The sequence below is a fragment of the Mycteria americana genome, chromosome 3 (genome assembly GCF_035582795.1).
Source record: "Mycteria americana isolate JAX WOST 10 ecotype Jacksonville Zoo and Gardens chromosome 3, USCA_MyAme_1.0, whole genome shotgun sequence".
NCBI classification, from domain to species: domain Eukaryota; kingdom Metazoa; phylum Chordata; class Aves; order Ciconiiformes; family Ciconiidae; genus Mycteria; species Mycteria americana.
The window spans coordinates 109,953,769-109,969,502 of record NC_134367.1 but is presented as its reverse complement, the minus strand read 5'-3'; the positions used below and the strand labels follow the sequence as shown (position 1 = coordinate 109,969,502).

Here is a 15,734-nt window from a genome sequence, read left to right as displayed (position 1 = left end):
TTCAGTCCTTTGCTAGCTGCTAAAATGTGTGCTAATAAAGAGAAAAGGTGCCTTATGTCAAACAAAATGGAATTGTAATGGAATTGGTATGTAACTAACCTCGGTTCAAAATACGACTGCACTTTGCTTGGATTTACTGTATATTAAAAGCTTTTTAGATGCATATAGTCAACTCATAAATAAAGAGAAGCTGCACTATCAGTACTGAGTAGGTATTTGTTGATGAACTATGAATCTCTCAGTTTAGAGCTCAGAGCTCAAATCTTTATTGACAATGTAAGCTTTAGTATAAGCAGGATGAGATACAATTAGCATATTATCATATTTTAGTAGTATATTTAAACTTGCACAGTATATAGTAGGTGTGACTAGAACGTAATTCCGGTGTGTTAAGCATGTCCCAGAGTGTTACAAAGTATTTGAGTTAATATATGTGATTACCTAATCTGTAATTACTTAATACCAAGTCTAAGCCTAAGAATTGACAGTTTTGTTCTTTCTCTGTTATTAAATATTTGTAAGAGTTGAGCAAAAGTATGTTGTTGGGATGCCTATTAATGTAGTGCCTTGGATGCTTACATATTTCTTTATGAATTTAGAAGCCTTTTTATTGTGTTTAGTTGTTACTGTTATAACCAGAACACTAGGCTAAATTTATATATACGTGCACAGTGCCACAAACAGCGGTGTCTGTAACGATGCAAGTTGATTTTAGTCCTGGAAATGTAACTTCTACAGGTCCAATCTTCAGTGGCAGTTGGAACACCAGACTACATCTCCCCAGAAATCTTGCAGGCCATGGAAGATGGAAAAGGGAAGTATGGGCCCGAATGTGACTGGTGGTCCCTAGGCGTTTGCATGTATGAAATGCTTTATGGAGAAACGCCCTTTTATGCTGAGTCCTTGGTGGAGACCTATGGGAAAATAATGAACCACAAAGTTAGTGCACTTTCTCTTTCTGTCTCTCTCTAAGCTAATTTTTAATAAGTAATAGGGTAACTTGGAGGCTTATTTAAAAATGAGTTGTTATGTACTAATCATGTTAATGTTCATAAATGTAGAACAAAAGGTCTGTTTCCGTATAGTAAGTTTGCGGTTATGGATTGCAGATGGCTTTGCTTTAGGATAAAGCAGGTCAAAACTAAAAATCAGGATTTGGAAACATGGCTGTTAGTTCACTCTATGAAGTAAATCTTGACTACATTACATCACTCCTTTTGCATTACTTTCTTCTGGCGGGATCCATTGGTTGGCTTATGCAGAAGATTCTTAAATGTTCTTCCACATGGAGGTAGCTGTAGAATTCAACAGTGTAAGAGAAATTTAAATAAAGAAGAAAAACTAGGAGACAAAAAAATTTCAATAGTTTCTGTCCTTTGGGGAAGTCTTTTTCCTAGAAACCTTACTGCATATGTTTAAGAACCGGAGTATTTGCACATTTCTTTTTCTACATAATAATTTTCACTAAGAAGGGTGATTTTTCCAACTTTTTCTTGGTAATAAACTATTTTATTTTAATCTTTAAGGAGAGGTTTCAGTTTCCTGCTCAAGTGACGGATGTCTCTGAAAGTGCAAAGGACCTCATCCGAAGGCTCATTTGTAGCAGAGAGCATCGACTTGGTCAAAATGGGATAGAAGACTTTAAGAACCATCCATTTTTTGCTGGGATTGATTGGGACAACATTAGAAACTGTGAGGCACCTTACATCCCAGAAGTCAGCAGCCCCACTGATACATCAAACTTTGATGTGGATGATGATTGCTTAAAAAATTCTGTAAGTATAGAATCAACATTTTTTGACAAATCTACTTTTGTAGTATACTTTACAACAAAATATATGTAAATGACAGTTTATTTCAGTGTGTTCACTGCGTTCTGCATAAACAACAAAGTTCTGCTTTGAAGAGCTGTGGGGGGAATACGCTCATAGTTCGGAGGCTGTTCCTCCAAACATGTATGTGTCAGGATAACTTCAGTTCAATTTTGTAAATTCATTGTATCTTTACACATGTTTAACACATCTGTTGTTAGCAGTAAGAAGTGCTTAGTGCCCAGGCCATATACAGAATAGTATATTTACATGTAGGTAGTCTGCAAGACACAGTATTTCTAGCAGAGCATTGTTGAGACTTGTACTAAGTTTGCATAATGCATTTTATTGTAGTGCTCTAATTGCTCATATCTCTGTCGGATTCCATTCGGTTCATTCCCACTAAAATTTTTCCAGCTTGTTTTCTCTTGAGTTGAGTTTTGGGAAATTTAGGAGAAATGTTACAGCCATTTCTTCAAGAACAATCTTAATGAGAAAGAATGCTTAAAAAGCTTTGCAACTATTGGTTTTTAACAACCTTAGTGTTTCTGTGCTTTTGAGCAGGAACTTTGACAGATGATGGAAGTCTTAGCATCAGAGGAATGCCTTGTGTTGTCTCCTTGGAAATACTTTTTTTTTTTTTGGTGTTTGCTGAAAGCTGCATAAACCTGCTGTTTACGTGTGAGGTGAAGCATTTTCACCGTTTTTGCTTTTGTTTTCTGAAGTGCCTGTGCATCTCAGTTCCACTGAGCTTCCTGGACCTGCAGATAAGTGATAGGCAACATGAATTGTTATAAGCAGGATGATCATTGTTTGCATCATTATGAAATCCCGTGGTAGACACACGTGGTGTGGAGCACTAGGTCTCAGAGTCCTTTCATATAGGCAAATTAAGCAAATCAGTCTAGCTGCATAGGACTACTTGCATTTTTTTTCATTTTTTCCTCACTTGCATCTGGTATTGCCCATCTCCCTTCACAACTGAAGTATTTTTATCTTAAAACTTTTTAATACGGTCTTCAGATATCTGTCCGCACATTTTTTTTTTTTGTCCAGGAACAGCTATCAGGGTTGGGTGGCAGGAATGGATGCTGTGTGTAGCAAGTCTTTGTGAAGCCACTTTTGTGAAGCTGAAATACCTTTTGGAGGTTCTTCACACATTCTAATGTTGGCCAGTCCAGGGGTCTTCCTTTTTAGAGCCTAATCTCTCAACTGAGGCACTCAAAAGGTGCCTGTGTGGTGTGAATGTTTTCCCATTGTAAAGAAGCAGGGAGCTGCAGGTGAAGAAGGAGTGCTCCTGTCATGAGTTACTGGACCCGGATGTGAAAACAGAGTCCAATTCTTAATTTGCTTTAGACTTTTGGGGGTGAAAAGCAATGCTGTTGAACTGTTAGAGATCAACACTAGTTTCTGGAGCTTCATTTTCAGTTTCCTCATATGAAACATGTGAAGGTAGTTTTTTTGTTTTGTTTAATTTAAGGTTATATTTTTACCATTTCTTTTTGCACCCAGCATCTCTGAAAAAAAACCTAGCCTGAGGCATTGCATGACTGAGGATATTTTACATTTTTGCTTCAACTAGTGGACATTGTATTTAATATTGCTTCCCCTCAAATTCTTCTATGTAACTTGGAGGTGTTTTCCCTGCCATCTTTCATACACATCTTGTGAGGAAGGTTCACATACTTGCATTACTATTGCAGGAGTCAGCACCACAGATAAGCCCATGAGGCTTCTTTCTTTGTTTTAAATTCTTTGCAAGGTTTGAATGGCATAGAGCGAATGAGGAATGCCTAGTGCTGAAGATAAAAGGCAATGTTGAAAAGCCATGATTGTCGTTGTTCTGCCTGAACTTGGGATGAGACTGTGGTCCCATGGAAAAATAATATACATAATAATGAAATTCAAACAGTATGTTAAAAGTACACATAAACACAAAGGGCAAAACAGTGTTGTTAGGCAGCCCAAGTTCTGCAGGTTTTTAGCTTTTAGCTGTTTGGTTTAGTAGCCTTACTGATAGGCATGATAGATGTAGATTCAGTTATAATTTTCTCAGTATGTTAATACAGTTAATTCACACAAGTAGCAGGAAATAAGTATTTTGATCTCTGCCAAAGAATCAGCAAAGGAACAAATTCTTTTACAGAATCTTACATCATTATCAATAGATACGATATTTTAGAACCAGCATTGTTACCTGTGTGGTAACAGAAAACTGTTATATGGGCTGTTAAAATCAGACAATTATTCATTTGGTCTTTTTTAAACTCATTCATAAAGATGGTTTTGAGACTCGAATCTATGAAATATGCAAATAAAATCCAAAGGAGAAATAAAGAATTTTACTTTTCCTAACCATAGTCTGTAATAACTGATATTTTTATTATCAACTAGTGGAAAGTTAAGGCTTTGGAATTTGGTCTTGCCCTTAGTTTCCAAAATGCCCAACAATGTAGACTTGATGTAGTTATGCAGTCTAGCCATGTCATTGATGTTGCTTTTTATTCTGCAAACTCTTTTTTGATGAAGATTTTTGTCTGCTAAAAGGTCAAGGTTGTCATGTAATATAGCTGACACCACTACTGAAAAGGTAATTTTGGATTTCTTTTGAATGCAGGCTTGTTCTCTACTGCTGAGTTTTACATGTAAAAATGTACAACTGATTCCTTTTTTTTTTTTTTTTTTTTTGAAAAAAATCATTATGTTACCTTTTCTTAAAATTTAGAACCTTTTAGCACTTTCAGTGTGATAATCATCTTCTTAGGGAATTTCTTTTGATGACCGTTAAGACCATCTCTAGTATAGCAACATAAACCTTGCATCTGGGGATTAAACAGGAAACTTTTAACAGGATATTTAAGAATATTGGAACTTACAGTGGTTCGAATAATATAGCAACAGGGTTGTTTTAGCCTGAGGAGAAGCTCAAAGATTTGTCTTAGTTTGTAGTTCTTTGTCTGGCAGGAAAAAGGAGCAATGAAGGAAGAAATGGTCAAAGCACTAATGGGATTAGAAAACCCTGTTGTACTTCTTTCTAATAAGTGTCTGACTATTGTTCTCTCCAAATAGAGATAGCCCACTCAGAAGTGGGATTGGTAAATCTACAGGCAGGAAGCCCTGTTGACTAAATAGCGGAGAGGTGTACAGGAAGGAATAAAAGGTGATACTCTGTGCTAAGAGCTTCTTGGAAAAAAGAAGGAATGAATTGGCTTTTAATATGTGTAATATTCTGCTTTCCTCCAATGATAGCCTATTTAATTAGAAAAGCATTTTTATGCCAGCATGGTCTATTATAAATAGATTTAGGTGGTGCCATTTCATATTTGGGCTGTAGATAAGGATGACTGTGAATATAGTTAATGTGATATTATCACTAACACTTCACATATGGTTAAACTCTAAAATCTTTTACTTTTAAGTCCAGTAGGATATTAATTACTCAACTGTCCTATTATTTTTCTAGGAAACAATGCCTCCACCATCACACACTGCATTTTCTGGCCATCATTTACCATTTGTGGGTTTCACATATACAAGTAGCTGGTAAGTTAAGAGTCCCAAAATTGTCTGTAGGATAGTTACGTAATATCTTAAGTTTCTGTCTCTCAAACCAGTTGCAAATGAATACCAAAGAATGTGGTTTATTGAGGAAATTACTAGGCCATAATCTAAAATGCTGTCTGTCCAAAAGAATGAGCTCTCTGAAGGTAAAATTTACATGAATTTAAAGGTCAAGACCTATGTTCAGAGGAGTTTTGTTGAGAAAGGTGGTTTTCAGACAATGTATGAAGTTAACTGCATGTGACAAAGTTAAGACCAGATGTGTGGACCCAGAGAGAACTTAACTTATTAGACTTTAAAAACCGTTTTATTTCTAGTCCTTTGACACTCTTGTAAATCTGAATGGAAATTTGGTATCAATGTGGTATTTGTCATGTTAATCTCTACTGCTAAATGAAACAGTAACAAGGAAGTCCATGTACGCTCCTTGATAACTTGTGAAAATAAGTAAGAATGTTTACAACCATTGAAAAACCAGGCCTATGTTTCTGCAAACACATGTGCTTAGTGCTGGTTATGTGACATGTCCTGTAGACTTCAAAAGGATTGTTTGCATAAGTAATAGCATGTGTACATGAGTATCCACAGAATCAGGGCCACAGCATTTCTGATATGTACATGCCCTAGCTGTCATGCAATAGTTTCACACCATCAGTTGTGATTGTTGTCTTTAAAGTATTTGTGAAACTTGATTAATTATTTTAAAATAAACTGTTATTGTAATCTTACTAACTATCTAGATTGTTGCTTTTTGCTATCTGGCTAGTGTAGACTGTCAATAATGATAATTTATAATCAGGAGTTCATACACTTTTATGTAACAAAAAATGCATTGAGGACATCAGTCATGCGAGGTAAAAATGAATTCAATTTTTAATGAGTACATACTAACAAGGTATTATTTGACCATATAATAAATTACATACTAATTAACAATTTAAACTATTGGTTGATACAATTTTTTAAAAATTACGTTAAGCACAGCCTGTTGTAAAATCCAATACACTTTAATTTTTTTCTCCCAGTGTGCTTTCAGACCGCAGCTGTCTAAGACTGACAGCTGGACCACCCTCTATGGATCTTGATGCCAGCATTCAAAGAACTTTGGAGGATAGTTTAGCAACAGAAGCTTATGAGAGGAGAATAAGACGTCTAGAACAGGAAAAGCTTGAACTTAGTAGAAAACTGCAAGGTATAGTCATTTAAAAAAAATAATTCAATCACTTTTTTGACTTAGATTAGCTTGCAGCTTCGTAAGGCATGGTTTATACCGTGGAAAAAAATAAATATATCTCCTGGAATGCTTTCTAGCAGAAGAGAATTCTCTTCATTATTTCCGTTGACAAATTAAACTTCTGTTACTCTTTATGCCTGAAATATCCCATGTATGCAACTTCTTATAACATGCTAACTTTGTTCATGCTGTGCCTTGGTTACTGTGGCATAAAGATTTCATTCTTAAAACCTCTAAGAACTTAGTTTGTCCAGCCCACAATTATTGAAAAATTGGCACTTAGTAGTTGGAAAGTATAAATTGTAGAATCCTCAGTGGGGAGGCTTTTTGGCATGTCTTAATCTATCAGTGATGTCTTTTTGACCTCCTCAGATATCAGGCATGTAATTTGTCCCTCTCTCTTCCATCTTTTTCTAGAGTCCACCCAGACAGTCCAGGCTCTGCAGTATTCGACAGTGGATGGCCCAATAACAGCGAGCAAAGATTTAGAAATTAAAAGTTTGAAAGAAGAAATTGAAAAGTTGAAGAAACAGGTAACAGGTATGTTATAAATACTAATGTGAAAACTGTAACAGGAAACAATATTTTGACAAGATTTTTTTCTCATAATAAAATGTTAGTTTTACTGTGCTTTCTAAAAGAGTCTTCCATTCTATTCTTACTTCTCATTTTACCCTTCGCTCTTCATTGGTAGCTCAACATTTTCTACAATTTCAACTTAATATTCAGTACTTCAGTAATTCCAGTTGCAAGGGAGAAGGAAGATTTCAATGACTTCTGCTATTATTATTAGTGGTAAAGTGCCAGTAGTTTTAAATTGTGGTGTTGCTAATTTACATGGATGTGAATCAGGCTCTACCTGAGTATCTGTGAAACCATGACCAATTTCCTTCCCCCCCCGCCCCATCCTGTAATGTGTACTGCAAGAGCGGATGGAGCACTTGTTCGGTTATTTTTGGCAGTATCAGAAGTCACTGCGGTCCTTTCAGAAGTCATAGTCATTGTGGCATACCTTAGTATTCCTTGCTTTGTACATCTCTGCACTCTGGTATGCAGGTACATAGGTAGTAATCTGGAAGGAAGGAAGGTGTTGTTTCTTGTTCATGTGAGTAAACATGAGGGTGAAGAATTTAGCCTAGCATTTTTGATAGTCTTAAAAATATTTGATGGAAGGGTGATTTGTTATGATTTAAGCATCAATTGATGTTTGTCCTTATCTCATTTTCTGTTGGATTTTCCTTGGAAGGGCCAAATTTGTGAGATGTGATCACAATTTTGCTTATATTTATATTTCTTTGAAACCACAGAGGTTTATAGCGTGCTGTTGCTTAGTGCATTGTAACTGGATGTGGAGTAAAAGCTAGTTCAAACTGGAGATGTGGTTTTCTGTGGTTTACTGTTTCTTGGAACAGTACTTTTAGAAAAGTGTGGGTTATCTGGGAGGTGGGCTGTGTGCATGAAACTACAGTGGTACTGAGTTTTTTCAAGTGGCAGGGAGTAGCGAAGGGTGTTTTCCATGAGAGAGGACACTGTGGGCTATATAAGGCCCACATGCTCCATGAGCAGCAGAACTGACCAAACAAAACTCTGCCATCAAACGGGTCCTGCTCACAGCTGTGTGGCCCCTCCTCCCTCTGTGCATGCCCCAGACTCTCTCTTGAGTTTAATTCACTCAAGTAAACAAGGAAAGAACTCTCTAGAGATAGAGAATTTAATCAGCTCATGATCTGATAAATCAGCACGTGGTGGGCAATAGGAGCATACAAGGAAAGGGAGATGAGAGGGGGAAGAGCCACCTCTCAGCTCGGCTGTCAATGAGCTATTGTTTCTTACAAAACTGAACATTTATTTGCTGTCTGTTTAATTCCGTTGCTTCTGAGAGTTCATGAAGATTTTACGGTAACTAAAAGTTTGGCTATGAAGTATCTCAGTGCTTTAAGTTTGAAAAGTGGTTTTGAAATCTGTGTAGATAAAGAGCTGAATTTCTTTAATGTCATATTGCCTTTCTTTAGAACTCCCAAACTAGTCAAAAAGCAAAGATCTACTTAGCTCAGTATCCTGTGTCTTTACAGAGGCTACTGGAGACGGTAGGGAAAGATTCAAAGAAATTCGATATATCCAAATCCATCCTTTTCCAGCCTTACTCTCCCAGATTCTGGCAATTCATGTTTTAAGAACTTCCAGAGGGAGAGCTTCTATTGTACCACCATGTTGAATATAGATGTTAGTGAACCAATTTGCTGTCTGTTTAGCTAATATCTTTTTAGCCTACTTTAAAGGCTAGCTACTAATACTAATATTCAGTATTCTTGATTTGATGCTCTGAATTAAGTTAAAGGGAATTTTCTCTTGGAGTGATTCATAGCATAGGAATTCTGCTATGCTGCTCCGTAACGGTTTCTTCAAAATAGGATCTTGAGAGCAGAGACATCTCCAAAGAGAAAGGAAGTACAGCAAGATGTTTGTTGTTTAGGAAAATTAACAAGATTGATAGAGACTGTTAGGTATCAGGACTAGAACCATAGAAACAAGGAGGACAAATCTGATTCCTCTTGTCAATCCAAATAGGAAAATGCCTGCATCTTATGTGAGAGAAAAATCAGACACAAGTAGCAGTAGATGGATCTCTATTATATAGACATATCTTACCTGTGGCAAGGGAAAAAACCCGGTGGGAAAGGTTGGAGTAAACTACAAAAAAGATTTGTTCTGGTTTGTATTTGTGAAAAGGCTTCATTCAGTTCCTGAAAGCGTCAGGAATGCCAGCAGCGACACCCACAGAAAGAATAACTTGGACTTAACTTCCAGACATTTTGGTGTGTTTAGACTCTGCTGCTACGTTATGGGGCAGAAGTATGCTATGTATGAACTGCAGGCTGCAGCACATAGATTATATGCTGTTAAAATTGTGTGGTCTGAAAAAAGTCTGTTATAGATACACAGTTGGGCAGCTGCTCTGGTATGATGCAGCAGTTTCGTATTGTACCATAAGCATTATTTTTGGATGTGAATATGGCTTAACTAGCTCAGGGAGGATCACTCTGGTTTGAGTGATGCCATGTTGACACTGTGTCAAGACAAAGGTTTTTGTGAAGTTTCTCTCCAGCCAAATGTCCCTCCACTTGCTGCTGTATTGAGGAAGAAGACGACACGATCAGAAACCTCTGTTCTGTAGCAATCCTGAGCTCTGTTTTTGGCTCTTTGGAACCACTGAAAAGCAACATCTACAGGAACAACTTTTGAATGGGACCAGCCCTTCATAGAAAAGCATCAGGATCAGCTTTAAATTACATTTTATCCTTGACTATTGAGCTGCAACTTAGATTTTAGTTCATTGCTGAAGGCATTACTCTCTTCCTTTGGTAATGAAAAAAAAAAAAATAAAGAAGGTGTGGGAACATTCCCCAACACAAGTGATATCCCTTTTCACATTTAAAAGAAGTCGGTTAATACTGAGAAGGTTTTCCCTTAAGTATCCATTAAGAATTTACTGCTTCATGCGATATATGTGTATTCCTAGATACGATATCTGCTTTTTTTAATTGGGTTGGAAGTGACTAATGTGATCAAATGAGGAAGATGTAGAGTTGTCTAATCCATCCCCAGTCACCACATAACTTTCCCAGTATATACTTGAATGCCTTGTCTGGTCCAGTCAATACAGCCATTAGTTAGAAGACACTCATTTGTGCTTTGAGTTGTAAATAATACAATCTAATTTGATAAAATTGGGAAAAGAGAATGTTGTATTTTGCTTAATTTTATGTTTTGTTTTGTTTGTGGTTTTGTTTGGGGTTTTTTGTTTGTTTGGTTTTTTCCTGAGATAGATTTTTAAAACTAAATTAATGACAGAATGACAGGCACAAACCAAATGATGGTCATGTCTGAATGCTTCCAAATTTAGGGGAGCTAGTTCCACATTTTCTGGGTGGCTTTTAAAGTATCTAAATTTCCAAATCTAGATCTGATGAACTTTAAAGGAGGTTCAGTTCAGGTGCAGAGCTGAACTTTATGCTTTGGGCTAATCTCTTGGGCAATGAAATGTAACATGATAACATCCTACAGCGAGTGTTTGCATATATTAACTAAAATGTTAGCAACAGCTAGGGTGGTTAGATGGAAAATTACCAGTGACTACACATATGTCACAACTAGCTTTTGGTTGTATTCTTTCACCTGTTTTACTGCCTCTTCTGGAGCTGTAAGAGTAAACACCTGCTTAAAAAGGTGATAAAAAATGAACATGAAATTATGTCAAATTCAGGAGTGTCACCGGGGAGACCTTAGAAAAATACATTTTTCTTGTCTATCTAGTTTTCCAGGAAATGACAAGCTAGCATATGCTTTCAATTTTTGAGGTCAAAGTTATAATTTTTGCTCGCTAAGTTACATAGGAGAAAACTTTGAGGAATCTTTCATATTGCCAAATATGTAAAGGGCAGCGATGGAAGGAGAAAACAGAGCTGTGGAACAAAGTAGTTCATGCACAGAAGAAAGATTTATCTTGGCTCAGCAGAGCCATATATAAACTTTCTTTTTGCTGGTGATTTCAGAGTAGACTACATAAGACAGGCAGTTAATTTCTGGCTTTGAGCTACATCTCTCATTTAAATGCATTCTTTTAAATTTTTAAGCAAGAGTCAATGAAGTAAAACAATAGTGAATATTTGTCTGGGTATAAGCTAATGGTATTCATTTGCTTATAAAATTCTTGTGTTTCAGAAATTACAGCTCTTAGAAATGTATGTGTTTTTATTTTTGATTTCTCTAAGAGCCAGTCTCTTAGGGTTGCATTTATGAAAATGTAGTAAAAGGCTCTTATTAATAGTATAGATGAGTTCCTGTTCTGTGGGTAAATATGTATGGTCTGAAGATCTGCCACAACTGAAATCAAAGGCAAAATGTCACTGATTTCATAGAACTTGGAATTAACCTACCTTCATATATCTCTTCCTTTAAATTTGTGGTTTTTAAGTGAAGGACTAGGAGGGAAAAAAACCCCACCCACTAGCTAGAAATTTTCAATTATCATATTTTATGGATTTCAGCTTTTCATGTTGTAGCACTTGAGCGTATTGGTATGACATTATTTAGCTGTGGCTTAGAAATGTACTTTTGTTGTGTTGTTAAGTTGGTAAGAAAGTGGCTGTAATAGTTTTCTTGTATTTATAGTAGTAATAAAGCAGATCACATAAACACAAGTGGTTTTCACACTAGACATAAGTAAAATCGTCTGAAGTTAATTTTAAATGTATCAACAGGAGAACGCTTGCTAGCTCTTGAGTGACCCGTTACTTTTACTGTTTCTTTCTGGGGGAATTTGGGGGGAGGAGGGAGACTGTTTGTAATTACAGGGTAATAAAAGATGCATTATATATTACATCACAGCGCATAAAAGTCAAATGTATAGGTCATGTTAAAGCATACATTACAGAATTATGTATAGTGCATGATTATTATAATGTGAAAAGGCAAGTTGTTATTGTTTTGTATGTTGTTTTGCAGCAAGCTGTGACCTTTTATTCTGTTGTGTAAAAAGCAGATAATGGCAGTTGAAACAAGCTACTCCCTATTCTAAACCAGATAAGAATTGCATTCTTTTGTGATTAAATGGAAACCAGAACAAATACTGAAAGGGCTTCAAGCAGCTAGACTATGCTATTCTAGAATAATGATTTTTTTCCTTAACTTATTTAGAAGTCTGCTGCTTTTTCTAGATTCTGGTCAGCTAGAACAGCAACTTGAGGAGGCCAGCACTGCAAGGCGGGAGTTGGATGATGCTTCCAGACAAATAAAGGCTTTTGAGAAACAGGTCAGAACACTGAAGCAAGAGAGGGAAGATCTTAATAAGGTAAAAGCATTTTGTCAGCAACTCTTCTAAACCCTAAAGACTATTTTATTTTTGTTCATTTTGCTTGAAATGACTTTCAAGTATAAAATTAATGAGCAGACAACAAATGTGTAGCGTGACCTACTTTGCTTTCTGCCTCTTGTTTGAAGACAAGGACATTATTTAACGCATTGTATGTATGGCCGCTGGGTGGTCCTAGGTGACTGCTTCCAGATAGTGAACAACTCCATGATGCAAATTGCATGGCGGCTGCAAAGAAGGTTTTATAGCTTCAGATTAAGGTGATAATGATAGCGGTTAGAAGACAGAGTAGAGAAGAACTACCCCAAACAACTAATTTAATCTGAAGTATGGGTGAGACTGTAGCAGGGAAAAATTGTTAACAATACGATATTAAGGCTGTGTCACAGAAGTGTTTCCAGAAGAGAGATGTGAAAAATTGCCCAAATATGAAGGTTAGAAAGTAATTTGAAATAACTACAGTAAAGAATACTGGCTTTTATTTCTTCTTCTCTGTCTCCCCGAGATCCTTGTTTTCTTATTTATAACATACTGTCTTTCATGGCTCTTTTTTGTATTCATGGTTAAATCAACTTGAAAATGTAATCAGCTGTGAAATACATTAGCCTGTTTCTCATCATGATTATACTGGCCAGTATTTTAGAGTCCAGCTGAATGTTGATGTGCCAGCTGTATTGAACACTGTTTCTTTTAACCCTTAAGGCTCTTAAAACCTTGAGAGCTGTCAGTTTGTCCACGAAAGACCATCTCTCTTCTAAAACAACCTCTTGTTTAGTGATTAGGACCTGTTTTTAACAACCTTAGAAAATGCTTTTAAATTTGTATAGATGTCAACAGTGCCAAATATTAACTCTTCCTGCCGTTCTTCTTTTCATCCCTCAGACTCGCTTTTCCTTGCTTCTTTGTTCTGCTCCGATTTGGCTGAACATATTAAACCATTTAAACTGTTGTGGTCCCTCATTCGTAGTGTAGTAGCACAGATCTAGGACACGGCAAGCTTTGTGAAGGTAGTGTGCTGTAGAGTTATCACAGCACTAGCAGTGTTATCTCATGTGGGTTCTTTTAAAACAATAATTATCATATATTGCTGTTAATCACTACAGTGTTTTGTTGCCTGAAACTTTCTGTAATATTTGATACTACGGTACAGTGTGTGGAAATCATACTCGCCATTGCAGGTCAGTTTTCAAAAGCTTCTAAAGTAGTAGTTTTCATAGAGCAGAGTTGTCCATTCAATTAATGCAAAAACTTTTTCAATCATTTAGCAGTTGAGATAAGTACTATTCTTTTTATTCATTCAAGTAGTTCTTGAAAAACTATGCTGATGACATATTTAATTAAGAAAGCAAGGTATTTTGTATTTTAATGCAAGTGCTTGAAAGCCTTTGTCTTGAACCTGTAATAATGGAGTAAATTCCGACTTGATTTACATTTATGCAGTTTTACTAACTTTAGTAGTGTAAAACCTGGCCTCTTCCCTTATTTATAGAGGCCTACAATCTGTATCATAGATGCATTCATGAAAAGAAATGAATATGTAGTTTCTATTCACTCTGGAGAAGGTGTTAGATGCGCATCCAAAGACAGAATTGGCCTTGCAGCTTTCTAGGTTTATTACTTAATTCTTTTTTTAAACTGTAGGAACTGGCAGAGTCTAGTGACAGATTAAAATCCCAAGCCAAAGAGCTGAAAGATGCACACAGCCAGCGGAAATTGGCAATGCAGGAGTTCTCAGAGATGAACGAGCGGCTGACAGACTTGCACTCTCAAAAACAAAAGCTTGCCCGCCAGCTCCGAGATAAGGAGGAAGAAATGGAAGTGGTGATGCAAAAAGTAGAAAGTTTAAGGCAAGAGTTACGCAGAACAGAGAGACTTAAAAAAGAAGTAAGTGGTGAGAAGACTGTTCAGAATCTATGAAATAGTAGTTATATGTAAGGTTTTCTGACAAAGTAATTTTTTTATGTTATCTGTAAATCTTTAACTCTTTGATTGATGTTTCAAACAGTACTGATTTTGCTTTCTAAGAATTTGAAGTGTCCAGTTTAGTGCTGAAGATTTATCTCTGATATTGAAAACCATCAATAGATTTTGAAAAAAAACCCACAAGAATCCTACCTATTAAAAACGTATGTACTTTTGTAGCTGGAAGTCCAAGCTGAAGCCGCAGCTGCTGAGGCATCCAAAGACAGGAAATTGCGAGAGAGGAGTGAACAGTACTCTAAACAGTTGGAAAGCGAAGTAGAAGGGCTAAAGGTTAGTCTGTTTTGATATTAACACCTGCAAACTTACTAGTCAACTAGGACTTGGATCTGTTTGATTGCTTTCAGATGTAGGACAAAAGGGTATTGTTAGTTTGTCACTTCAGTGGATGCTGAATATTAATGCAAGCATGCATCGCATTATTGTCCAGAAAAATGAACATTTGCCTAATACACTTTTCAGGCCAGTGTGTTCACTGCTCACTGAAGTATTTCTTAATACTTGGTGATTTCTTACCAAATTGCTTCCATTATTACTTTGTTTAACTTTACCTGTTAAAAGCGTTTGTTTTTTGGTTTTTTTTGTTTTTTTTTTGTTTTTTTTTTTTTTTTTTTTGGGGGGGGTGTTATTTTTGCTTTGGTTTTGGGGTTTTTTGGGGGGGGGGGTGTTTTTTTTTTTTTTTTTTTTAGTGTAGCTTGGTTGAGTATTTGAAGATAAACCTGCAGCCTGTGCAGGTTTCTGTATAGGTGTTTTGTGTACTGCGTTGTTCCTCAGCGTGTAAGTCAAAAGAAAGATGGTTTCCTCCACAATAGATGTCAACTGATGTAACTGTAAAGGAAAAGTTTTAGGGTATTCTGCCTCTCAGCCAGAAGTTGAGACATTTTTGCACAAGAGCAGCATTTAGCATGAGAGTTTTCTTTATATTGATGAGATCGCTCACGCATTTATGTGTTTTTAGGAGCAGAAATTTAAGTAAGCCAAGGATGTTAACTGTTATTCCATTCTATGAGTTAGTGTTTTATACAGTGCTCCAAAGAAATCAGATTTTCTCAAAAATTGAATGAGAAAGTTTTTTCATTTCCACATGAGGATTGCTGTTCATTTACAGCAAAATCCTGTTCCCAATGTTTGGTCCAGTAGGATAATTCTAAACTTTTTATGCAAAATATCAGATTAGGCCTATTCTGGTCTTAATTAACAAGAATAACAGCGGGGGAGTTTGTTAGAATTCTGTTGGACATTTGTCAATATGAAGTCACTGCACAGAAAAATTGGG

General features: G+C 36.3%; 1 protein-coding gene across 7 annotated transcripts in view; it reads left to right on the top strand.

Annotated features, from left to right (window-relative positions):
• Positions 1-15,734, top strand: part of CDC42BPA (CDC42 binding protein kinase alpha) — a 193,859-nt gene that overhangs the window by 110,227 nt on the left and 67,898 nt on the right. For 5 of the 7 annotated variants that reach the window (XR_012774874.1, XM_075496543.1, XM_075496537.1 and 2 more), the window contains exons 8-15: positions 739-939; positions 1,527-1,775; positions 5,275-5,354; positions 6,398-6,564; positions 7,024-7,146; positions 12,324-12,457; positions 14,120-14,362; positions 14,621-14,731. Coding sequence is in view for 6 of the 7 variants with exons in the window: in XM_075496543.1 (XP_075352658.1) it covers positions 739-939; positions 1,527-1,775; positions 5,275-5,354; positions 6,398-6,564; positions 7,024-7,146; positions 12,324-12,457; positions 14,120-14,362; positions 14,621-14,731 (1,308 nt within the window). In the remaining variant the exon portion in view is untranslated. The remainder of the gene's footprint in view (positions 1-738; positions 940-1,526; positions 1,776-5,274; positions 5,355-6,397; positions 6,565-7,023; positions 7,147-12,323; positions 12,458-14,119; positions 14,363-14,620; positions 14,732-15,734) is intronic. The other 2 variants (XM_075496538.1, XM_075496539.1) reach the window with 2 other exon arrangements.